We start from the raw sequence: 26,269 nt of genomic DNA, 5'->3' as shown, positions 1-26,269 counted from the left end.
GGGGATTTTAGATGATTGTTCATGAGGTGCCAGGGATTGAACCAGTTCTCCTACATGCTTAGCATGAATCTAGTTCTTTGAGCCTTATCCCTAACCCTTCTTTTGCAGTTTTTTGTTTGCTTGTTTTTGGATCATACCCCTGGCTCTATGCTCAGAAATCACTCCGGGCAGGATTGGGGACGATATGGGATGCTGGGATTCGAACCACTGTCCTTCTGCATGCAAGACAAACACACTATATCTCCATGCTATCTCTCCGGCCCCTCTTCTGCAAATTTTTAAAGTTGGTTTGTTTATACATATTTTTCACTCTTTCCTATTAAAAAATGAAAATCCTTAAAAGAGAAAAGAGGGAGGAAAAGGAAAGTGGCAAAAGGGGTATAGTGGAGATGAAAAGTATTTTAGGAAATAAAAGATAATTAAAATCAATTGACATTATATAAACATAAAACTGCTGCCCAAATTCCAAATATACTCCTGGTAGGCTCGGGGGGACTATATAGGATATTAGGGATTGAACCCAGGTCTGACGCATTCAATGCAAACACCCTACCTGCTGTGCTATTGCTCCGGTCCTGTAATTCTAGTTTTTAGTTCTAATTCTATAGAATCAGTCCTAATGATCAGTGCTAAAAATACCTTGATAAAAAAAGCTAGGTGACAGAGCAGTTTTCCTATTAGATTAAGTCTTTATAATTATAGTTCAGGAAAGTCATCAAATAATGTCAGTAAGTTTAGAGAAAGGTCTGCCGGTATAATTTTCAAGGCCTAAAACAGGGCTGGCTATCTTTTAAAAGACACAAATCAGGGCCAGAAAAGAAGCTCAATGTGCTGAGTGCATGCTTTGCACACTGGAAGCCCAGATTTCATTCTGAACTAAACAGTGGGAGCAGGCCCCAAACACTGCTGGCTGTGCCCAACCCCCACACCTCCAAGGGGAAAACTCCACAATACAGCAATATAATTAAATTCTACCAGTAACAATCCAAAAGAATACAGAGTACATTAGCAGTAAAATAGCTAGTAATACCTGATGGTAAAACATCATTACATTTAGTAAATAATAATTAATGTGAAACAAACACAATATCCTCTTTAAAATGTTTCACTGAAACACTACCATTTGGCTTAATGTAATAAGGTATTTATAGAATTATTTGTTCATATTTTATGATCCGCCTAAATGGAAAGATGAAGAGCTCCTTTTTAGCAGGAGAAAGCAGCCAATAAGAAAAGAATTATAACAAGTTTTTAGTTAAAAAAAAAAAGAGCACTGAGGGGCCAGAGCAATAGCAGAGTGGTAGGGCGTTTGCCTTGCATGCAGCCAAATCCAGGTCAGACCTGGTTTGTTCCCCGGCATCCCAGCCAGGATCGTCACAGGGTGTGAATCAACTTCTAACTTATTAGAGTGATTTTCTTCTCTCTCTCTCTCTCTCTCTCTCTCTCTCTCTCTCTCTCTCTCTCTCTCTCTCTCTCTCTCTCTCTCTCTCTCTCTCTCTCTCTCTCTCCCACACACACACACACACACACACACGCACACACACAATTCGCATCAAAGGAATAGTCACACACACAATTTACATCAAAGGAATAGTTTAAAAATATTTTCAAAAACCTATCCATTTTCCCTTATATCAGTGCTGACTTTTAAAGGGAGGCAAAACCTTTGCTATTATCTCATTTAAGATTGCTTTATTAAATTCTGAGGACAAAATCTGGAAGTCCAGAAAAATCAATTTATGTTTCGAAAGATACTGGCAATAGATTGTCGATGACTGAAATTATTTGGTGTAGAGACCAATTTCCATGTGAATATAATAAATTATTCAATTAGCTATTTTTAACTTGCTGGGTTACTGGCATATTATTGGAAACGTGGCAGAATTTGTTTGGAAAAATGTTCAGAGGAAGAGTTGATCTGTAATTTAAATAATCTGTACAGCTTTGATTCTAAGTAATTTACTGTAAACACAGGTCAGGGAAGGGATATTTATTTTATGGGAGTTTCCTTTTCTGATTCTCGAGACTTTATTCAACCTGATATTAAACTTACATGTTAATAGCTCATCAATTTAATGAAACTGGGCATATTCTTTTTATTCAGGTTTATTATGTAACACATAGTACTTTGACTCAGAAAGGTGAAAATGAACAAAACTTGAAAATTTGGGGCATTACCTATACCAACAAGATCTAACATTGCATGACCATGTCAATGATTTTTTTCTTTTTTAAATCAAATTTCCCTCGCAGAGGGGCAGATATATTCTTTAAGCCACTCCTGCTGGTGCCATTTACCCAGGATTAGACAGTAAAGGCAAGCAAGCCTACTTTTATTTCTTTTTGTTTTGGTGTTGGGGTGAATCTGGGCCTCCACTGTGCATAGCACACATTCATGCTTTATTAGGTTTAGTGTAATAGCTTGAAACCTTATCAATTCTTTAAATATCTATACTTCAAGTATATTCAACAGATTTTTTAGTAGTCCAATCAATCAATAGCCTAAATCTTGAAAGCTTCCTTTGGATGTAATTTTCAGTCTTTAAATTTTAACTGTCATAGTTTATTACTCATTGTTTTATTACTATTTTGGCTACATTCTCTACAATTTCAGCAGCATCATAAAGAGACAATGTGTCTATGTACAATAAAAAAAACAACCAACCAAAATGGCTTGTAACATCAGAATTAAGAGCCTCAGTTCAACTGTACAACAGTAAAGAGAATCTGTGGTGTCAGTATAGCCTTCTTTTCTTGGCAATATGAACGACTTATATGTGACTGATGACTGTTGACAGTGAAGAAATATCCTCATAGGAGTGAAATATATAGAATCCTGAAAAAGGATTTTTCTACCATACAGGGCAGTTAGAAAATGTTCACATTTTAACAAATCTATACAAACTATAAGAAATTTGTTTATAGGATTACCATCCTTGCTTGATATCTTCTAGAACGTAGAATAACCATAAATGATTTATAAATCTAGTATATGTACTCCACAGTCCTAGATCCCAAACTGATTTAGTGAAATCTCTATGTCCATGGATCGTTTTTACATGCCTGGATTGTTAATGATTATATGCCTGCTTGTACTATCTCTCTATGATGTACAGTCAACTCGCACCTTTAAGGAGGTCATTCGATTAGCAAAGAAGCAACATTACTTAGCAGCAATTAAAGCGCCTTCAAGAAGACTTAAAAAAATTACTATATCCAATTAGAAAAGCCATATTTTTAAACATTTGTACAAGAATAAGCTGCTGAAACTTGGTAATTGAAATTATGACATCTGTACAACAATTTACAATAGAGCTAGAAGGGAATTTCATTATCCTGCATAGAACTGGTCTGCATTTGGTTACACATTGTCATTTGTTATAATGAACAAGGCCTGGTGATAAAAGAAAAGTATCTGTTGAAAACACTGAAGATGTTACAGTTTAGTGAATTCAACTGACTTAAATTAAAACAAGCAGCTCATTTTATCATAGGTGTAAAGTCTCTAGGAAGAGTTCTTTCATTACACAACCAGTGAAGAAAACGGACATGTGGTTCTGAGGTACAACTTGGTAAATGCCAGAACTGGCAAATGACAAAGTCTAACTTTGTCCAAAGATTCTAACTCTCACATTCTATTTCTATATAATACAACTTTCACTGTCATTCAGTTATTCTTACTTTGGTTTCAGCAGATGAACTGCTGAATGCTGAAGAATGTATCCAGGCACTATAGTTCTTATGTTAGAAATGTCTTTTTTTTCATGTTTTTAAATAATGAAAAACTACCCTTCCTTCATATTAGAACTTCAACATCAACCAAATGTATTATAAATGTTATTTACAGTGTTTTCTCAAAATTATTTTTCTTTCTTAACATGGTATTCCTGTTTTTGTACAACAGGCAGTCACTGCTCAAAGGTATAGTCAAAAGTATATTTATTAATTGTCCATGATCCATTTCATCATAACCAATGATGCTACGAAGAACTTCAGTTCTCAGCCAATTCCTCTGTAAAAATGAAAAGAACAACAACAACGACAAACAAAATCCACTCAAAATGTTCTCAAACTCAAGTATACATCTGGAAGCAATTCAAAGGTATCATGCCAATTTGAAGAGTCAGTAAGTAATTATGCTTGAAGAAGGAGGTGTAGGAGAGGCTGTTATCCCGACCATATGTAAGTTTCCTGAAGAATTGGATCTTCTCATGTGCGGGAGAAGGTATGGGTCACTTGCCAGTTGGTGTACATCAAATCGATCTTCTTTGCGGTATGCCAAACAGCGTCTTATAAAGGCCTAAAGAGAAGTCAGTGACCAGGATTATCTTTCACTTTTAAATAATCAAGTGAATCATAGGAACAGATGAACAAATTCAAGGAAGACTTGAACCTCACAGTGGTCCTCAAACTATGGCCCGCGGGCCACATATTGTATTTGTATCTGTTTTGTTTCTTCATTGCAAAATAAGATATATGCAGTGTGCATAAGAATTCGTTCATAAGTTTTGTTTTTACTACAGTCAGACCCTCCCATGGTCTGAGGGACAGTGAACTGGCCCCCTGTTTAAAAAGTTTGAGGACCCATGCTCCAAAAGAATGCAACCTAATATTTTTTCCTTGTAGCAATAAAATTCTCATTCCAAATCTTTTTTTGTTTGGTTTTTGGGCCACACCTAGTGGTGATTAGGGTGGTGATTGGCTTTACACTCTCACACCTGGTGGACTCAAGGGATCAAATGGGAGACCTAGGATTTTTTTTTTTTTTTTGGTGAATCAGTAAGATTTATTTTGTCCCATCAGAATATAGTGCTGATTTTGACTTGTGTGGATTTTAATACAATCTATTTAAAACTTGTAGGGCAGATATTTATAAACATTTTTTCATTTAGCCTAATTTTTATACAGAAAACATTTTGTAAGCACATGACCAACATGAAATTATCTATTTCAAGATTTTTTTTTTTTTTTGGTTTTTGGGCCACACCCATTTGACGCTCAGGGGTTACTCCTGGCTATGCACTCAGAAATCGCCCCTGGCTTGGGGGGACCATATGGGACGCCAGGGGATCGAACCTCGGTCCATCCTACGGTAGCGCTTGCAAGGCAGACACCTTACTTCTAGCGCCACCTTCCCGGCCCCTATTTCAAGATTTTAAATAGAAGTTTTCTTAAGAAAATAAAAAAAGATTAATCTTTAAAATAAAATATTGGATTTTTTAACTAAATCAAAAATACTTGATCTAGTTAATACTTTTTATGAAAAATTAATGAAGACAAGTATGATTATGAAATAAAAATCTCAAATTAAAAAAAATCAATGATTAGCTATTTAATATAACTATTAAATTTTTTTTCAACATTTTTTTTTTTAAACACCTTGGTTACAAACATGATTGTGGTTGGGTTTCAGTCATATAAGAGGATACCCCATCACCAGTGCAACATTCCCACCACCAATATCCTAAATATCCCAGGTTGGTGGTATACAATGCAAGCACCTTACCTGCTGTACCTCTGGCCCCTCATTTCAAATTTAAGCTCAGAACTTTTAGAATTTATTCTGTAGCCTAGATTGCTACAATTATTGCATTTTTGCTTACACAATTTGCAAGATTTTTTTCTTAAACATTGCTATGCTATCACTCCCCCCACCTTTCTTTTTCTTTTTCTTTTTTTTTTTTTTGGTTTTTGGGCCACACCCGGTAACGCTCAGGGGTTACTCCTGGCTATGCGCTCAGAAGTCGCTCCTGGCTTGGGGGACCATATGGGACGCCGGGGGATCGAACCGCGGTCCGTCTCCTAGGCTAGTGCAGGTAAGGCAGGCACCTTACCTCCAGCGCCACCGCCCGGCCCCAGCCACCTTTCTTTTTCTAAGATTGCTAAGAGAGAATGATATTGTATTTAAATGGTTTTTTTCTTACTAAACAATAAAAACTATCTCAGATGAAAGGAACAATGACATGACAATTAGCATAAAATGTAAGATTGCCTTTGAAAAAACAAATGGAATACCAATGCTATCCCACCCCTTCTTAAACTAGTTTATATGGTCAAACTCAATTTAAAAAGGTATACAAAAGTATAAACATAAAATTAGCATTATCTATGCAACAAACTGCAACCAGATCACAACAATGAACCTGACCAGCAGAACCTTACGTTCCTTCCCATGCACTGGCTCTGGGTCTAAGTTACCTTTTATTTGACTTTTAATACTACAGTTGAATTTTGCTTATTTTGAACTTTATGTAAATAAAATAATAAGTCATGTTCTCCTTTGCTGGTTTTTACACCCCACATTCTTATATTTAATCCACCCATTACAAGATAAACTTTTTTGTCTGTCCTGAAATTCCCAAGTTCCACATAAATTCATCACTGAAACTGTTCACACAAAACAACTAAGATACACAGCATAAATTAAAGTTGATAAAATTAGAATTACTTCCTATTTTTCTTGCTAAAAACAATATTTTCTCCAAACACAAATCTAGTTATTTGTATTATACAACAATTAGCTTACTAATATCCAATCTTTTTCATCCTTTAGGTCTTGTACATTATGATCCAAAAGAAGAGAAAAAAAATCAAGAGCAGCTAACATGTTGAAAAACAGCTTCACAGGACAATAAGCTATGAATAACAGCATTAAGTAAGCAAATAATGAATATACTTAAGCAGCCCTTAGTTTAGAAGAAATATTTGCCAAAGACTGAGTTTTGTAGCGAAAGGAGGTTAAAAGAAAAATTAATTTTAACAATTTCCCCAGGTTTCAAAAATGTGACTGTGGCACCTTTAAAGTATCTAGAACCAGGAATAAATAATGGGATTTCTCTTTGGCATACAAAGGATCTTGCATTAAGTACATTAGTTATTGCTCATTTTGATGCTACCAACAGACATGGAAGACAAAATTGCCAAGATCTTTTAAAAGGAGCCAGGTTGGGCAGCAATAGTATAGCAGGTAAAGCACTTGCTTTACACAGTTGACATGGTTTGATCCCTGGCACCCTGTAAGATCCCCTGGTTCCCACCAAAAATAACCCCTGAATGAAGAGCCAGGAGTAAGCCCAGAGCACTGTTGGGTGTGGTCCCCAAACAAAAATAAATGAACCATGTCTATCTTTATTTTTTGTTTGTTTTTGGGTCACACCCAGCGGTGCTCAGGGGTTACTCCTGGCTGTATGCTCAGAAATAGCTCCTGGCAGGCACGGGGGACCATATGGGACACCAGGATTCGAACCAACTACCTTTGGTCCTAGATCGGATACTTGCAAGGCAAATGCTGCTGTGCTATCTCTCCGGGCCCGAACCATGTTTATCTTATACAGAGTAATGTCTTCAGAACATCAGGTAATTTTAGTTGCTAAAGTTTTAAAAGTTGTTAAAAAAAACCTTGAAAACAAGCAACAAAGAAATGGATGAAACTGAGATGAACTATATGTAAACGCATTATTCAGAACACAATAACCTTAATCCAGGTTAAGAATGTACTTTTATGTGCTCTAAGAATTATAGAAACTATATTGTCTACTTAAGGTTTATATTTAGTAGGGCAGATTAGTCAAATGAGAATGGACATCTCAACAAGTTTCATGATAGTCTAACAAAGCAGGAATGAAACGCAAATGTAAAAAAGCTCAGTGTGATGATTTACTGAAAGCTTTGTTAATTAGCTATCAACTCATGGTGAGTGATAGCAAAGTTCGTAGAGCATTTGTCTTGTACACAGCAGACCTGGGTTTGATCCTGAGCATTCCATAAAGTCACCTGAGCCTGCGAGGTGTGATTTCAGAGTGCAGAGTCAGGAGTAACCCCTGAGTACCACTAGGCATGGCCCCCAAACCCAAAAACAAAAAGTATCAACTCACACCCTACTATATGTAAGTTAAATTAACAAAAAAATGCAGTTTTATCAAGAACTAGTACAGAGCATCATGAGGTTATGGTTTTAGATTTTATTGCAGCCCAAATTAATTTGGGAATTGCAGATGACTCAATGGCACATTTATAACACCCCCTTTCCCCCCAAAACTGCATTTTTGGGCCATAGGATCCAACTATTTTGTCTTTTGTCTGTGGCTTGACAGGCTAAAACAAACTGGATATTTTGGGCCAAAGTTCTGCAATTTTTGAGCTTGTAAGATTCTGAATAAGGTACTCTTGCTAAAGATTCATGAATTTTTTTCGTACTTTGTAAAAGGAAAATAACAATAAATACATTATATACGTCACTGTATCATAATCCTTGGCATATAGAAAGCACCAAATACACTAATACATGGTAGTTATTACTGTTGTTTCTTATATAATTAAGCAAATGACATTTTTTTCCTTTCTTGTTTGCTATACCTGGCTGTGCTCAGGGAACACTCCAGGCAGAGTTCTGAGGACCAAATGTGGTGCTGGGGATCAAACTGAAGTCAGGCAGGCTGCATGCAATGAAATTTATCCTACCCACTGTATTAATTCTCTGGCACCCATCCTTCAGTATTAACAAGTTTATAGAGAAATGGTATGCCCAGAACTTGTGGTTTTTCCCTGATTTTTTTTTTTTTAAATTTTTGTTGCTTTTTGGGTCACACCTGGTGACGCTTGGGGTTACTCCTGGCTCTGTACTCAGAAATCGCTCCTGGCTTGGGGAACCATATGGGATACCAGGGGATAGAAACTTGGTCTGTCCCAGGTCAGCTGTTTGCAAGGCAAATGCCCAACCGCTGCTACGGGTATAAAGATCCAGAGACCAAATTTGGGTCCTCAAAAGTTGAGGTGATCATAGCCAAAGACCCAAGAACTACTGTTATCAGAGCAAACCCTTAGCCTCCTTCCCACTGGGCAGATCATTTCTGCAGTAATTATATCAAACCCCCCCTCCCCACTTTTGGTTCTCAAAAGATGAGGTGATAACAACCAAAGACCCAAGAACTACTGTATCAAAGAAAACCCTTAGCCTCCTTCCCACTGGGCAGATCATTTCTGCAGTAATTACCCCCCCCACACACACTTTTGGTTCTTGGGCCACACCCGGTGATGCTTAGGGATTACTCCTGGCTCTGTGCTCAGAAATCACTCCTGGCTTGGGAGACAATATGGGATGCCAGGGATCGAACCCAAATCCATCCTGGGTCAGCCACGTGCAAGGCAAACACCTTACGGCTGCACTATCGATTCCGGCCAGAGTAATCCCCCCCCCCCCATATTCCCCTGGCCACACTCAGTGACGCTCAGGGGTTACTCCTGGCTATGCATTCAGAAAATACTCCTGGCTTGGGGGACCATATAGGACACTTGGGGATCAAACCATGGTCCGTTATAGGCTAGTGTATTTGCAAGGCCTTACCGCTTGTGCCATGGCTCCAGTCCCAGTAATCCCCTTTAATTCTCTTGTTAATATGTACTTTTCTTTACACATATTCATGGCATGAACATCTCATAAATTTATTTACATAAATTTAATACCTTTGCTTCACTGCTTACAACTGGTTTTACAGGGAACTGAACTTCCGTGGCTTTTAATATTGTATTTTCTTGAAGAATGTCTTGTTGAGATTGATTGTGACCAAATGGCTAAAAATAATGAAAATGGCAATAAAATTAGCTCATAAAATCAGATCCCATCAGTGAATTTCTAAGATGAAATGACTTATGTTCTTAAAAAATATATAGGTTTTATTCAAAGGGAGACAGCACAAAGTGTTGCATGCATGGCTTGTAAGAGACCCTAGGTTCAATATCAGGCACTGATGACCTAAATGGCATGACTCCTCTGGGAAGTCACCTCACCTCCAAAAATCCGGACCTCTGTTATTTGGGCTACTTTAATCATAGAAATCAGGTTATAAACTGAAAGCAAGCTGAGAAAACCCACTTACCCAATACTCAACACCGCAGAAACATGATCAACATGCAGTAGAAAATCATAGTTTTGATGACAATATAGAAGTTGGGAAAAACTAAGACTAAATTTGATGGCATCTCCCTGAGGTAGGAGAGTTGGAAAAAAACTATAGTAACATGGGAGGTGAGGGAAGAGATGTGAGGAACTACAGAGACTGAAGAATAATAAAGTTTTCTGGTATTTCTAATGGTAGAAAACTATTAGCATTATTAAATGATAGTAGCTTCCTTAAAAGAAAAGAAGCAATGAATTTATACACAAATCTTTGTATGTAGGAGATCGGTTAGATCTCTGACACTGCATGGATCCAAAGCACAGAAATGAGAGTAGTAGTGGGAATGGTCCCTAAACAAAAAATTAGAACACAAAAACAAAAAAGGCAAAGGGACAAGAGTGTTAGAAGAGTAGGCAGGATATTTGCCTAGAATGTGGATGGCCCATCTTCAATCCCCAGCATTCCATATAGTCCCTCAAGCATCACCAGGAGTGATTCCTGAGTGCAGAGCCCCTTATTATCACTGGGTATATTATCAAAACAAACAATAACCACCCCTCAAACCAAAATAAAACGACAGAAAGCAGGGTTCACTTGCTAATAATGTTTTGAAATTAATGGTAAATTCAAATTAATTTATTAAGTCGGCGTTTTCTATACTTGAACTTACCTTTCTACCATAGAGACACTGAAAGAAGATGACTCCAACTGACCAGACATCAACCTTATTGGAAATCTTGGGTGGCTCTTTTCCAACTACAAAACACTCAGGAGGTAAATACCTGTTGTTTTGGGAGAGAAATAAAGGGAAAAGTAATAACAACTATTAATTGTAGCCTCAAATTTAAGCGTAGAATCTTAGAACTCATTTATTTTTTGTTTATGTGTCACATCTGGTAGTGTTCAGGGGTTACTTCTGGCTCTGAGCTCAGGAATTAATCTGGCAAGTTGGGGGACAATGTGGGATGCCTGGGATTAAACACTCGTCAGCCAAATGCAAGGCAAGCACCCTACTCGCTGTACTATTGCTCCAGCCCCTCAGAATTCTAATTTTAACCATGTTCAAATCTTAGGACTTTCATCAGCAAAAATCACCAAATGTTTGCAGTATGTTTGCAGTATATTTCTTGTGCCACCTGATTCTAGAGTCAAAGCATAACAATTTGGAACAAAACATATACTTTGTGATAATGTATACAACATATGGATGTGATCTACAGAAATAAGAAATTATTAGAAATCAAGAGTCCTATCTGGTACTCTATCAGTTCAAATTATCGGCAATTCTCTTTCCTAGATTACATCTTCTGTCGTTCTTTTTGGGTGTGGGTGTGGAGATTGGGTTGTACCACATTTGCCTGTGTTAAGAGCTTACTGCTGGCAGTGCTTGGGAACCATACACAATGCTGAGATTCAAATGGGAATTGGCAGCAACCACCTTAAGCCCTGGACTATCTTTTAGCTCTTATCACGTATTTTTTTGTTTAAACAATTTGAACAGTACTCATTGCTAAGAATCTATATTTCTTATTTGTAACACACTGTATGTATACATATATATACACACATATATGCACATATATGGTCACACCAGTAGTGCTCAGGGTTCACTACTAGCAGTGCTTGGGAGACTATACCACTGGCCATTATAACATCAAACTAAAATCACATATAGAGAAGTTAAGAGTTCTTATTTGTTGTGCAGTTTTGAACACAAGCAATGTATGAAATACACTGCATATTGAAAAATGCTATGATTAGGGCAGGAGAGATATTTGGGGCAGTGGGTAAGATGCTTGCCTTGCATGCAGCCAATCTGGGTTCAATACTGGCATCCTATATAGTCCCTGAGTACTTCTAGGAATGATTCCTGAGTGCGGAGTCAGGAGTAAGCTCTGAGCATTGCCAGATGTCCATCCATACCCCTCCCTAGCCCCACAAAAACACCTTTACCACCACAAACATGAAGCATGAAGAGAAAACTTTGTTATTTCAGACTATAGATAAAAACACCCATCAGGAATGCAAGTTATCTCGCACCTTCAGATAAATAAAACATCTCACTTAGATCGAAAATTCTGTAAAGGAGTACAGCTAAGTTGAAATTGACTTAACAAAACTATATTCAATATTCAAACTGAAAGACTTCAATATTAGCCAAAGACAGATATCTTATATGAAATAGGGGCTAGAGTGATAATACCCTGGGTAGGGCATTTACCTTATATGCAGTAGACCTGCGTTTGATCCCTAGCATCCTATATAGTTTCTTAAGCACCAACAGGAGTGATTCCTGAGTGAGAGCCAGGAGTAAGTCTTGAGCATCGCTGATTGTGTCCTCCCCCCAAATATGAGAGATCTTAAAGTAGAACCAATTAAAGATGAATAATATTTGGTACTAATACTTTTCTAACCCCCATATCAAGTAATAAATTAGATTCTTAAAACATGAAGTTTATGTTTATGTCTACTTTTGTTCATGTTGGGACAGCCAGCTGTGTTAAGAGGTCACACCAGGAGGTACTCAGAGGACCACATGTGGTGCTGATCCAGGGTCTGCCACATATAAGGCAAAAATCCTTCCTTACTGTACTTATCTGTCTGGCTTCTATGCATAATTTGTGTGTATGATGAACTCAAACAAGATTGGACTCTGAGCAAAGAAAATAGTAGCAACAGGTATAAAACACCCACGGGGGTGAGAGGATGACACCACAATTTAGTACCTGGTTGTATCTGAGGCCTACTAACACAGAAAACTGGTTACAGATATAGCTTAAACTTCTAAGACAGAGCATTGTTCTCAGAAAAGCATTAAAAAAGACAACTGAGGTTACTAAGTCATAGCTAGAAAATTTAGTATCAGTAGAAACTAACCTTAAAAAAAATGTAAAAGACATTAGTTTAATATGTGTGATTTTCACTATATGCCCTTCGTGCCCTGACCCTGAAACACAAGCTTCTGCCTTCTATTTATTTAGGATAAGGAGGGAGGAGGGTCCTTCATGGAGAGCCATGAATCTTAGAGCCATGAAGCCAGGGAGGGAAACAACATGGTACATTTGAAAGGGACTGATGGCCTATTATTTAGAATATGGTTTCTAAGCTTATATACAGTCCAAAGTTCTATCAAGATGTCTTTTTTGTGTTAACTTTATGAGGATTTTAAGAATTCTTATTATTTCTTAGGATATTGAAAATTGAATTTTAGGATTTGTTTTTACTAGTTTGGTACTATCTTGGATTTTTAAAATTTAAAGAAATGCATTTTTCTTTTCTTTCTTTTTTTTTGGTTTTTGGGCCATACCTGGCGGTGCTCAGGAGATACTCCTGGCTGGCTGCTCAGAAATAGCTCCTGGCAGGCACGGGGGACCATATGGGACACGGAGATTCGAACCAACCACCTTTGGTCCTGAATCGGCTGCTTGCAAGGCAAACGCCGCTGTGCTATCTCTCTGGGCCCGAAATATATTTTTCTATTTCTAGAAAAAGCCAAAAACTTTAGCTATAGTCATGTGTTCTTTATTGCTTTTATGGCTGTGTATCTAAAATAAACAGTTTTATTGAGGGAGGAAGAAAAAAGAGGAATGTCACAAAATAAAGGAAACTAGTGTTCTAAAATTGGAATAGTCTGTGTCTTAAATTTTCTAAAAATATTTAAATCTGTTAATGGAAAGTCAAGTCCATACAGATCTGTAGAACGTTCTGGAATTGAATATTATGTGTTCTAATTGAATAAGGCTGTTCTCGAAACTACAAACACAACAGTTACAATAAATAGTTACAATAAAGTACAGCCATTTCCCTTCAATTAAAATTTCACTCATTTGCTAAACTAATAACAATGTTTATTTTAGAATTTTATAAACATCTACGTTCTCTACTTCAATAAATTTAATGAATTTGAAAATATACAATGAAAGTTTCTGTCAGCATCTAGATGAAATATGAAAACATAAAACCATCTCTCTCCTACTTATGTTCAATCCACAAAAGCCACAAAAAATTTAGCCATAAAACCACAACTGAAGGGTTTACAATTTGTGGTTTTTGCTTATATGTTTATGAAGATGTTTTATTCATATATTTATAGTCATGATAAATATACTAAAACTAGAAGAAAACCCACAAATTCTCCAAGTTAAGGGTTTCTGGCAATCAAGAACGGAAAGTTACTTAGCAATGCCAAACTTCTTCCCCTCTCCCTCCAGTGCTGGTGTTTATAGCTCAGATGATATAAGAGGACTGATAATAGCAGACTACCTCTTGATTTTCCATCAGTAATGTCAAAGGATATGACAATTAAACTCCTTCAAAAGGTGGCACTAGACAATTTCTGTATCTTTAACAATATACTTGCCAGTAAGTGCCTGCTCCTTGGGAAGTTAGATCCATCCCATCCACGCCATAGCTATCATCGTCCATAATCTTTGACAGACCAAAATCAGTGATTTTGATTTCTCCACATGCTGTTCCATCTACCAGAAGGATATTTCCTAAAACAGAAGATAAGGTTCTTTTAGTATACATAAATGGAAAAAACATTTTCATACAGGGTTGAAAAATTACCTATTTCAGTTGTTGTACCCTACTTTTAAGTAATACAGGCACAAAAGAATAAATAAAAAGCTCCACATAAGAAATAAAAAAATAATCAGACTAAACACCAAACCCAAAGCCAACAACAACAGAATCGATGGGCCGGGCGGTGGCGCTAAAGGTAAGGTGCCTGCCTTGCCTGCGCTAGCCTCGGACGGACCGCGGTTCGATCCCCCGGCGTCCCATATGGTCCCCCAAGCCAGGAGCGACTTCTGAGCGCATAGCCAGGAGTAACCCCTGAGCGTCACCGGGTGTGGCCCAAAAACCAAAAAGAAAAAAAGAAAAAAAAAAAAAAAAAAAACAACAGAATCGATACCCAATCTTCAACAAGTTATACACAGAGGGGACCAGTTATACTAGTAGTCCAAGATCCAAAGGAGGGGGATGCTGGGAACAGGGGTGGAGGGAGGACAACACTGGTGGTGGGAATATCTCTGATTCAATGTCACTATGTACCTTAAATATCACTGTGAAAGATTTGTAATTCATGTTGGTCATAATAAAAAAAAAATATAAAAAAATAGCTCCAGGGGCCAGCGTGGTGGCACTAGAGGTAAGGTGTCTGCTTTGCCAGCGCTAGCTAGGACTGCCCGTGGTTCGATCCCCTGGCGTTTCATATGGTCCCCCAGGAGTGACTTCTGAGCGCATAGCCAGGAGTAACCCTTGAGCATCACCCAAAAACCAAAAACCAAAAAAAAAAAATAGCTCCAGGGCCGGAGAGATAGCATGATAGCATGGAGGTAGAGCATTTGCCTTGCATGCAGAAGGATGGTGGTTTGAATCCTGGCATCCCATATGGTCCCCCGAGCCTGCCAGGAGCGATTTCTGAGCATAGAGCCAGGAATAACCCAAGTGCTGCCAGGTGTGACCCAAAAACCGAACCAAAATCAAAAAGAAAAGCTCCACATAATGGTTGCATTTCATTTTCCCCCAATTTAGATCAAAATTTGTAATGAAATGCAGTATAATGCAATGTATCAAGATGGCTTTTGGGAAGTATATAATAAAAACTAATTCTAGTATTCCATGGACTTCATCTTTCTTTGCTTATTTTTGGTTTTGGGGCCATATTCAACTGAACTCAGGGGCTACTTCTGGTTCAATATTTTGAGGATTATATGATGCTGGGGACTGAGCTCAGGCTTTAGCCCTGGCACTTCACTGACTGTTTTTTTTTTTTATTTTTGGGCTATACATGGTGCTCAGAAATCGCCCCTGGCAGGCTTTGGGGACCATATGGGATGCCAGGATTGAAATCTAGGTCCATCTTGGTCAGAAGTGTGCAAGGCAAATGCCCTACCTCTGTGCTATCACTCTGGCCCCACTTCACTGACTTTTATAAACTAAATTAAGGGACTGGAGAGGCTATCTGGGGTTTAGTCCTCAGCATCCTATGTTTCCCAAACCCACCAAGAGTGATTTCTGAGTGCTCAGGAGTAATCCCTAAACACCTCCTAGTGTGGCCCCAAAATAAAAAAACTCCTAAACTAAAAAAATCACATTTTCAGAAAACAGGGGGATAGCATAGAGAGTGCATGTTTGGTGTGTGGGACCTAGGTTTGAATTCTGGGATCAGATGTCTCCCTGACTACCATTCACTGAATGTGAATTCATTTACACCATTCACTGAATGTAGTTCTATAGGTTGGCTAAGAATTGCTAGAAGTTGCTCCCAGGCCCTTAGGCCTTGCTCCTCTCAGAAAAGATAATTTTCAGATAATATGATTTAATTTATTGTGACTTAATTTAGTATGACAAACTATATTTAGAGTTTAATCTATTTTCCTGAGGAGAGGGTAAGGCTCAAATGGATAAAAGTTTCAACATACACAGTCCGAGAGACCCTGCACTCTCAGACCCGGTACTGCAACAGTGTATGTGCGACCCTTCTAGTCATCTTTTGTTTGTTTTTTTTTGTTTTTTGCTTGTTTGTTTTTGGGCCACAGGGGTTACTCCTGGCTATCTGCCCAGAAATCGCTCCTGCAGGCACGGGGACCATGTGGGATGCCGGGATTCGAACCACCTTTGGTCCTGGGTTGGCACTTGCAAGGCAAACGCCCTATTGCTGTGCTATCTCTCCGGCCCCCTTCTAGTCATCTTAACAGTAACGAAGGTAAAGAAAAAAATTATCAAACAGGTTAGATGAAGCTCATGTGGTAAAATACAGGCATGCCCATCCCCCCACCAATGAAGTAACGCCATACTCCAATCAACGCCAGGTGGCCCTCACAACAATAAAAAATTATTAGACACATTTCATTGATTACCTACCTGGCTTAAGATCATAATGTATAATAGGGGGCTTGATTTCATTGAGATATCTTAGTGCATTTACAATCTGCATTACAATAGACCTAGCTTCTTTCTCTGACATTAATTTATGTTGCTTCAGATAGAAATCCAAGTCATTTCCTTCACAGTATTCTAACACTGTACAAAACCTACAAAGGAGAAGAGAAAAATATGTGAACTATTATCAACATTCAGAAACAACAGATAAATGAAATGAAGAGTACTTGTCTTATCATGAAACAGAGAAAATGAAAGCAAAAATATATTGATACCGTCCTTATAATCACTTACGTGTCTGTATCCAAGGAAAAATAATCATAGAGCTTGACTATTCTGGGGTGATCCAGTTCCTTGTGTATTCTATATTCTCTACAGGCATGCCTGCGGAAAGAGAGCCTGTTAATTCTCGTTGGGCTACTGAAATGCATCTCTTCAAATTGATAAAGACCATAAAGCAGTAATATTTACTTGTGGTAGTTTTCCTTCTTCTCATCTCTCCAGCTTTTATTAAGTTGATGTATTTTCACAGCCGCATACCTTTGCTCATAAAGGTCAAAAGCCTAGGATTTAAGAAATAGAAGAGATAGGACCAAAGATCAACTGAAGAGCTTAAGAGATAAAAATGGGGAGACTGGACTTCTTGGGAAAGAGAGTGGGTACACTGGTTGTGGTTGCAGTGTTGACATTATATATGTGAGAAACCATTATTAACAGTATCGAATACTACAGAATCATAATAAACCATTTTAAAGAGTTAAAAAAAAAAGAGCTTAAGAGATTTTTAAAATTAGTTCTGAAATTTTATTTTCATAGGTTTTTTTTTTTGGGGGGGGCCACACCCGGTGATAGCAAGGCAGATACCTTACTGCTCTGTGCCTCTGCTCCTGACCCCAGTGTTTTTTTTTTGTTGTTGTTGGTTTTTTTTGTTTTTTTTTGGGCCACACCCGTTTGACGCTCAGGGGTTACTCCTGGCTATGTGCTCAGAAATCGCCCCTGGCTTGGGGGGACCATATGGGACGCCGGGGGATCGAACCGCGGTCCTTCCTTGGCTAGCGCTTGCAAGGCAGACACCTTACCTCCAGCGCCACCTACCCGGCCCCGATCCCAGTGTTTTTGTTTGTTTGTTTTTTGGTCACATCTGGCAGCACTCAGGGGGTTACTCCTGGCACTACGCTCAGAAATCGCTCCTGGCACGACCAGAGGACTATGTGAGATGCCGGATTCGAACTATTGTCCTTCTGCATGCAAGGCAAATGCCTTACCTCCATGCTATCTCTCCAGCCCCCAGTTATTTATTTTTTTAATAAATAGTTTAATTGAATTACTGTAAGATACATTTACCATCCCTATACCAGTACACATTTTCTGCCACTAATAACCCAATTTACCTCCTAACCTCTTCTCTGTCCTTTCCCCTGCCTGTGACTGACTCTCTCTCTCTCTCTCTCTCTCTCTCTCTCTCTCTCTCTCTCTCTCTCTCTCTCTCCCTCCCTCCCTCTCTCTCTCTCTCCCCCCCCTCAGATATTTTTGTCTTAAGAGCCATGTTTGACTGCTTTTGTTGTAGTCTGGAATAAAATAAACAAAATTTGGTGATCATATCTGCTAGGATTATATATGTTCCATGACATTTATTAACAGAAAGATGCACATTCCATGATGTTAAATCAGAGAAATTCTTTATCTGAATTTTTACATTCAAATATAAACAGTGTTGGATTACAATAAAACAGAATTATTATTTGTTTTCAACATGGACCAGCTCCTCTCTATTACTGGCAACAGTAGTAAGCATCCTGAAAAACAGATGGCTGCAATGTTTCATTTGTGAGTTGGACAAAGCAAGCCATTTTTTTAAATATTTTAACTCCCCATATCCCCCAACTTCTTTGAAAACAAATTCACAACATTAAGAAAATTTTAAACTTGTTAAATTGCATAAGCATAGATCAAATCATATCACACCTAAAATAAACATTTTTGGTTTTGTTTGGTTTTTGGGCTACACCTGGAGATACACAAAGATTATTTCTGACTCTGCACTCAGAAATTACTCCTAGTGGAGCTTGGAGGATCGTATGGGATACCGGGAATTATTCCAGGTCAGCTGACTGCAAGACAAGTATCATTTCTGCTGTACTATTGTTTTAGATCCTAAAATAAACCTTTTATCTAATGTAATATATAACTTGTCTTTCCCTTTCCCTAACTCCCAAATCAATTTAACCTAAAAACAAGCAGTAGTGAAAGAGTAGTGGTAAATAAGCAGTGGCAAGAGTACCATGAGGATCTATTTTGTTATGAAACTATAAAATCATAAAGTTAAAAAATAATATAAATATAAAAATAATATAGTACATTAATTAAGAATATTCACTTTGGAGTCAGATAAACTTTTTAGCTGATTGATTCTATATAAAACTTTTTTCAGGGCTGGAGAGATAGCACAGCTGTAGGGCATTTGCCTTGCACGCAGCTGATTCGAACAGACGGTGGTTGGAATTCCAGCATCCCATATGGTCCCCCTGTGCCTGCCAGGAGCGACTTCTGACCAGAGCCAGGAGTAACTCCTAAGCGCTGCCGGATGTGACCCAAAAACCAAAAACCAAACACACACACACACACATACACACAACTCAAAAAACTGGGGCTGGAGAGATAGCACAGTGGTAGGGCGTTTGCCTTGCTGGCAGGACAGTGGTTTGAATTCCGGCATCCCATATGGTCCCCTGAGCCTGCCAGGGGGAATTTCTGAGCACAGAGTCAGGAGTAATCCCTGAGCGCTAAAAGGGGTGACACAAAAACCACAAGAAAAACAAAACAAAACAAAACAACCAACTCTTTTTTCCCTTTTTTTTGGGGGGGGGGGAGAAGAGAACCACACCCGGTGACACTCATGGGTTACTCTTGGCTATGCGCTCAGAAATCGCTCTTGACTCAGGGACCAGATAGGACGCTGGAGATTGAACCAAGTTCCATCCTGGGTCAGCTGTGTGCAAGGCAAACGCCCTACAACCGCGCTATCGCTCTGGCTCCCAATTCTGTATAAAAACCCTTATCACAGGCTTGGCCTCATTTAATAACATCTTGTTTGCTGAGAGAGCTAAATGGGTGAAGCAATCTCTGCCTTGAAACCTAACAGTTCCCTCGTCTCTTCTCCATCTTACTATCAGAAAAAGTACTAAGATATAAGTACTAAGATACTCAAGCTACTAAGTTCATAAAGAAAATGAAGGCCACTGATGTTTCCCACTGAAAACTCTGGCGCCTTCTTGGAATGGGGATAGGCAAATTCCCCTTTCTACTTGAAGACATGGCAGCCTGTAGTCACACTTGGGACAGAAACAGCCCAGCTCCACAACTGAACCTTATCAAACTGCCAACACACCAAATTCATTTCACATCAGATCCTGGGCCACTTAGTTACATGTGACTGCGTGACACCTCAAAATTTCATACTAGTTGTCAGTCCAGTATGATCATCATAAATATGATGGGATCACTGCATAGAAGATCACCAAGCTCAGTGTGCTTTACAGTAGCACAGAAGGCTCTTCTAGCACCAACCTCAGCCCACTAAAACCTTAGGCAATGACTTTAATTCCATTGCTTTTGTATTCTATTTTCTTTTACTAAAACTTAAAAAGAATAATTCCATTACCATTTAGTTGGAACAAGTACTATAAAATATTTTGTGCCTATCAAGGAAGGGTTGGTGGTAGGTAGGAAGTTGGTGTAGAGGTGTAATGGTAGAGGGAAAGTTACAATGGTGGTGGGATTGAATGCCAGGAAAAACTGTATTATGAACAGCTTGAACAGCTTGGTAAAAACACGGTGTTTAAATAAAGTAATTTTAAAAATGGGTGAAGCAGAAAGTATTTAGAATAACACATAATCCATATTTACTATATAAATAGTAAAAGTTACACTAAAAATTAAGTGTAAGAAACAGACTAGGGGCCAGAGAGTGCTGTGGGTAAGGCTTGCCAACCTGTGGGTATGCAGCCAACCTGGTTTTGATCCCCGGTACCCCATACAATCCCATAAACCCAGCCAGGAGTAAGAGAAGAGGAAAGAGTAAGCCCTGAGCATTGCAACATGTGGCCCCACCAAATAAAATGAAGCTTCATTTGGGAAAAAAAAATAAGAGAATGAGGGGCTGGAGAGATAGCACAGCAGTAAGGCATTTATTTGCCTTGCACATGGTCAACAAAGGATGGACCCCGGCCCAAATCCTGGCATCCCATATGGTCCCCCGAGCCTGCCAGGAGCGACTTCTGAGCACAGAGCCGGGAGTAACCATTGAGCACCATTTTTTGTTTCGGGTGAGACCCAAAAAACAAAACAACCTCCACCTCCAAAAAGAAGAAAGAAAAAAGGATGAAACAAAATGGTAAATAAAAAAATAAACAAGTTACTTTTTTTTTTTACTAAAAATTAATCTGTGCTTATTGGTCATAATAATTATATGACATATCTATCCCCCAAGATTAGTGGCAATAAACCTTTGTATAAAGGTGATACAAAAGCATTTAGAAACAATTGTAGTTTGGCATAAGGTCTATTTTTCTGTCTTATCACCTGCTTTGTTCCTAAACTGGGAAACCATGAGGGTGATTTAAAAGGGTTGGAGCAAGCTATTTCAGTGTATGTATGTATGTATGTATGTATGTATGTATGTATGTATGTATGTATGATGTATGTATGTATGTATGATGTTGTGGTGTTTATATTGGCACTGAGGTTCAAGTCCTTAGGACAAAAACTGCTTGTTCTATTTTGGGGTTGTTCTGGGGTTGATTCTAGGTCCACCACATTCAGGGAAAATGCCTAATCCTCTGGACCATATCTTTTTCCAAGCCTCTGCATTTTGTAATTTCTATATAAGTCATTTCTTTAAGTCTTAGCTGTGGGTTGCAGATAATAAAATACTAATAGGGCAAAGGCTTGTCATGAAAGCTATTAATTGAGGTGATTAGTCAAGTGAAATAATTACTGGCTGGGTATAAGGAAATAGTAAAAATCAAAACTAACTCAACTAAGGTAAAGGGAGAGGTGATTATTAATTATTAATTACCACCAAACCTTTTTTTAAAAAATGGAAATTATTCATAGGTTAACAAGCCTATGAATTTTTTTCCCTTCCAGTTCAATTGTGAGCTATTAATGATCTTTTCTGCTATATAGGTAAAACATTATGTGCTTGAGGATAAACTACCATTAGAATGAGAAAAAGAACAACTGGGAAAAGAGCTCAAAGATCAAGTCTGATGTCAAGTCATGTAAGGTGAGGTGCATGTTGCCTAAAGCTTGTCCAAGCAATCAAAAAGAAGATACTGGTGAATGAAGATCAGAACTCAAAGTTCTCTGAGTTAAAATTCTGCAATTTTCAGAGTGAAAACTAGGATCCAGGATATATTTTCAGCAAACCAAGAAGTCATTATCCTTGACTCACTGAACAAGGAGAAATTCTAATAATAATCTGATGACCTTAATTTACTAAGCACTGATGTGATTTACCAGTAAATTATTTTTACCACATAAGCACTGCGCCTCATTTTAAAGTAATACTGGCACACAAGAAAAGTGCTTCACGTAAGGGTCACACCCCACTAATTGGCAAAAATTTTGGCACATCTGTGATGATTATGCAGTGAAATGTGGTAGTTCAACTAAGCATAATGATTCTGGGATATATTACCGGCCCTAGAGGAAGACAGTAGGCAAAGGGTGGCATATGAGTCATGATTAGTCAGAATTCAAACCCATAGCCCAAATTCTTATCCACTAACTATTCTGATACATAGTAAAGCACAAATTGTCACAAAGAGCTTAAAAGGGCAGGCAACAGGAAAGCCCTCAATAAAAGCTAGACTCAAGATTTCAATGACTTCATCCTACTAAAGAGAAAATGGGAAGCTACTGAGGTTTATAAAGCAGGGTTGTGAGATAAACAGATTGCCTTTTATATGAAAAGTCACTTGCTACAGCATTTTATATATATATATATATATATATATATATATATATATATATATATATATATATATAAATAATATATATATGTGTACGTATATATAAAATGGAGAAATTCTATACCACAAAGAAAGTATAACTTAGGAGGGGCTGGGGCAGCAATGTGAACAAGAAATGAGGCCTTGAGCCATGAGACAGAAGAGATGGTTATAACTGGATTCAGGAGAGCATAATATGACGTTAATAACAAGCAGGCACCAGAAGCTCAAAGTGCTGGGGGGTGGGGTGGGAGAAACAATGGGAAGGTAAAGTAAAGGATGGCTTCAGTTTTTCACATGAATAGGAAGAAGAATGACAATATTGAATTGAGTAGGCAGCAGTTTAAGAGGTAAGGTGGTTTTTATTTTTTTTGGGGGGTGGGGATAGGGGGAGATGAGATTAGGCCACACCTGGCTGAGTTTAGAGACTATTCTTGCTTCTATGCTCAGGAATGACCCCTGGCAGCACTCAGGGTACTGAATGTGGTGCTGGGGATTTGAACCAGGATTGAAGATGCAGCAGTTAATACACATATGTCTTACTTTCTATATTATCTCTCTGGCCCCAAGGAAGGGGTTTTTTAATAAAGGGAGGGTGTTGGGACCAAAGAGATAGGACAGAGGGAAAGATAGCAGCAGACCTAGGTTTAAGCCCTGACACAGCATCTGGTCCTTTAAGCTCCTGAGAACTGCTAGTTGTGCCATCTTTCCCCTCTACTCCTCCTGCTCCCACAAAAGGAGGAAGATAGTTCTATTTCAGATATGAATTTGCAGGGGCTGAAGACAAGTAAATTGAGTCATATATATAAGCAGATACGGAGTGCTGAGCAAAGCATGGGCTATCTATAGTTCTATCTAACTATAGCTATAGATATTATTTACCAGGGGATAAAAGCAAATAGATGCTATGAATGAGAAGAGAGTCACTTGAAATGGAAAATGTAGGATGATGAGAGAACTCAGGAACTACATTATTTAATGACTGGGAAGAAAGAGGCAACTGAAAGAAAAAAAGCAAGCTCTAAAAATAATGAACACAAGTAAAAATTTCTACATATGCATTTACAAAACTCTGGCCTTAAATCAGAAATTTGTAGTGGAGAGTACACTTTGCATGTATGAATTAGACCTAACTTTGACCCCTGGCACCCCTCCCTCCCTCCAACCTCAGAAGGCAGAAATTAGGGTCAATTCAGTACATGTTAACAGTGACCAGAGTGTAATCTTTTTAGAAATGTATTCTATTAAATGTCTCCCTGCCTATCTTGATTTGTATGGTGAATAGGTGACAATTATAGGTTGAGTAGGCAGGTGTAGATAGCTTTAGACTTTGGAAATATGATAAGATAGATGTTGATCTATCTACACAAGCCACACAATTTTCCAGTAATAAAACATAAAATAAAGGAAAACAATAAAACCAATACACAAAGATAAATACTTCTTTATAATGTACTTATATCTGTGCTGTATTAGTATCAAAAATTTACATTACCTTATATACTTCACTAAAGCCACCTCTACCAAGCAGATGAAGTAATAAATATCTTTCATTTAGCGTTGGGTGATCTTTGAACCTTAAAGGGGGAAAACAAAAACACAGGGAAGATGAACACACACAAAAAAGTTCCTTACAATCAAGTTTCAATTTTTTTCTAAATCAGTACAAATTTCAAATTCCACTCCTCACTTTTCTTTCTTTTGTTTTTAGGCCACACTTACCAGTGCTCGGATGTTACTCTTGGCTCTGCCCTCAGAAATCATCCCTGGCAGGCTTGGGGACCATATGGAATGCCAGGGAAAGAACCAGGGTCAGCTGCATATAAGGCTGACACCCTACCCACTGTGCTATTGCTCTGGCCCCTCCCTATTTTTCTTTCTCTACCTCCATGACTTTATTTTTTTTCACATGTTCCATTTAATTTATTTTATCTTGCTATTTAGAAGAACCTTGTGAGGTAGATAGAATAAAGTACAGTTTTCACTCTTAAGTATTTTATTTTTTTTTGTTTTTTTGGGTCACACCCAGCAGCGCTCAGGGGACCATATGGGATGCCGGGATTTGAACCAATGACCTTCTGCATAAAAGGCAAACAACTTACCTTCATGCTATCTCTCCGGCCCCTACCTCCATGACTTTAGATAACACCCTGCATTCACAAAACTTTAATAGCTAAAAATCCATGATCAATGACCAATTAAAGTAGTTGATAAATGTGTATAAAGTCCTATATCTATTCAGCAAGAATTACTTCCCTTGTAAACATTTTATATTGGGAACTATGGTTAATCAAGAATTTATAATTCTGAAAGAAGATAAGAAATAGTTAAATTTGTAAAATGACAGTCATATTGATTATAAGTTAACACCTAGGACTTCTAAAATTCCTTATTAGGAAAAAATAAACCCTAAACAAGTTCCCAATCAATCAGACACTACTACTACTTAATGCCTATTAATATTAATTTAACATCTGGTACACAGCAGAGCTTATAAGAAACGGGTTAACTTCAATAGTACACTACTGAAAAATTAATGATGGTTTTAAAAATATTGATGGGAATATATAACACTTAAACTAATTTACCAAAACTTTGGTAAGTTAAGTTTTTCTTGAAATTACAAGTAAAGAGATTTTTGCTTTACAAAATTAAAGGGGTTAAGACATTCTCAGTTGACTTTGATGTCCTGGGACCTAAAAAGTCCCTTACACATTGCTGTCAGAAACCCTTTAGCATTGCCTTATGAGGCCCACCTCAATAAACAAAATTACAATATTGTAACAATTCTAAGTATTTTATTTAATTTAATTTTTTTTTTGATTTTTGGGCCACACCCGGTGACAATCAGGGGTTACTCCCGACTATGCCCTCAGAAATTGCTCCTGGCTTGGGGACCATACGGGATGCTAGGGATTGAACTGAGGTCCATCCTGAGCCAGCATGTGCAAGGCAAAAACGCCCTACCAATGTGCTATCGCTCAGGCCCCAATTCTAAGTTTTTAATTGGATTAAAAGGTGTATCCAGGGGCTGGAGTGGTGGCGCTGCGGTAGGACATTTGCCTTGCACGTGGCTGACCTAGGATGGACCACGGTTTGATCCCCTAAAATATTCTAAGAATAACCAAATGTAGATTATTGATATCTTATATACTTTATTAGAGCATTTGAAATCAGGTAAAAATTTAGGTCATTTCATGGGGCCGGAGAGATAGCATGGAAGTAAGTCATTTGCCTTTCATGCAGAAGGTCATTGGTTCGAATCCCGGCATCCCATATGGTCCCCCGAGCCTGCCAGGAGCGATTTCTGAGCGTGAAGCCAGCAGTAACCCCTGAACACTGCCGGGTGTAACCCAAAAAAATACCAAAAAACAACAACAAAAAATTTAGGTCATTTCATAATCATATAATCTCATTCACTTTATACATCATAATCTAATAATCTCATTCACTTTATACATCATAATCTAT

General features: G+C 38.1%; 1 protein-coding gene across 1 annotated transcript in view; it reads right to left on the bottom strand.

Moving 5' to 3' along the window:
* Window positions 1-2,090: 2,090 nt before the first annotated feature.
* Window positions 2,091-26,269, bottom strand: part of TLK1 (tousled like kinase 1) — a 164,296-nt gene continuing 140,117 nt past the window's right edge. The window contains 8 exon segments of the mRNA XM_049773535.1: window positions 2,091-4,300; window positions 9,463-9,570; window positions 10,567-10,678; window positions 14,257-14,392; window positions 16,767-16,936; window positions 17,079-17,168; window positions 17,256-17,347; window positions 24,294-24,375. Of these exon segments, the coding sequence (XP_049629492.1) occupies window positions 4,124-4,300; window positions 9,463-9,570; window positions 10,567-10,678; window positions 14,257-14,392; window positions 16,767-16,936; window positions 17,079-17,168; window positions 17,256-17,347; window positions 24,294-24,375 (967 nt within the window). The 3' untranslated portion in view covers window positions 2,091-4,123.

Source organism: Suncus etruscus, chromosome 5 (assembly GCF_024139225.1).
Source record: "Suncus etruscus isolate mSunEtr1 chromosome 5, mSunEtr1.pri.cur, whole genome shotgun sequence".
Taxonomy (NCBI): domain Eukaryota; kingdom Metazoa; phylum Chordata; class Mammalia; order Eulipotyphla; family Soricidae; genus Suncus; species Suncus etruscus.
This window is presented reverse-complemented; position numbering and strand designations above follow the sequence as displayed.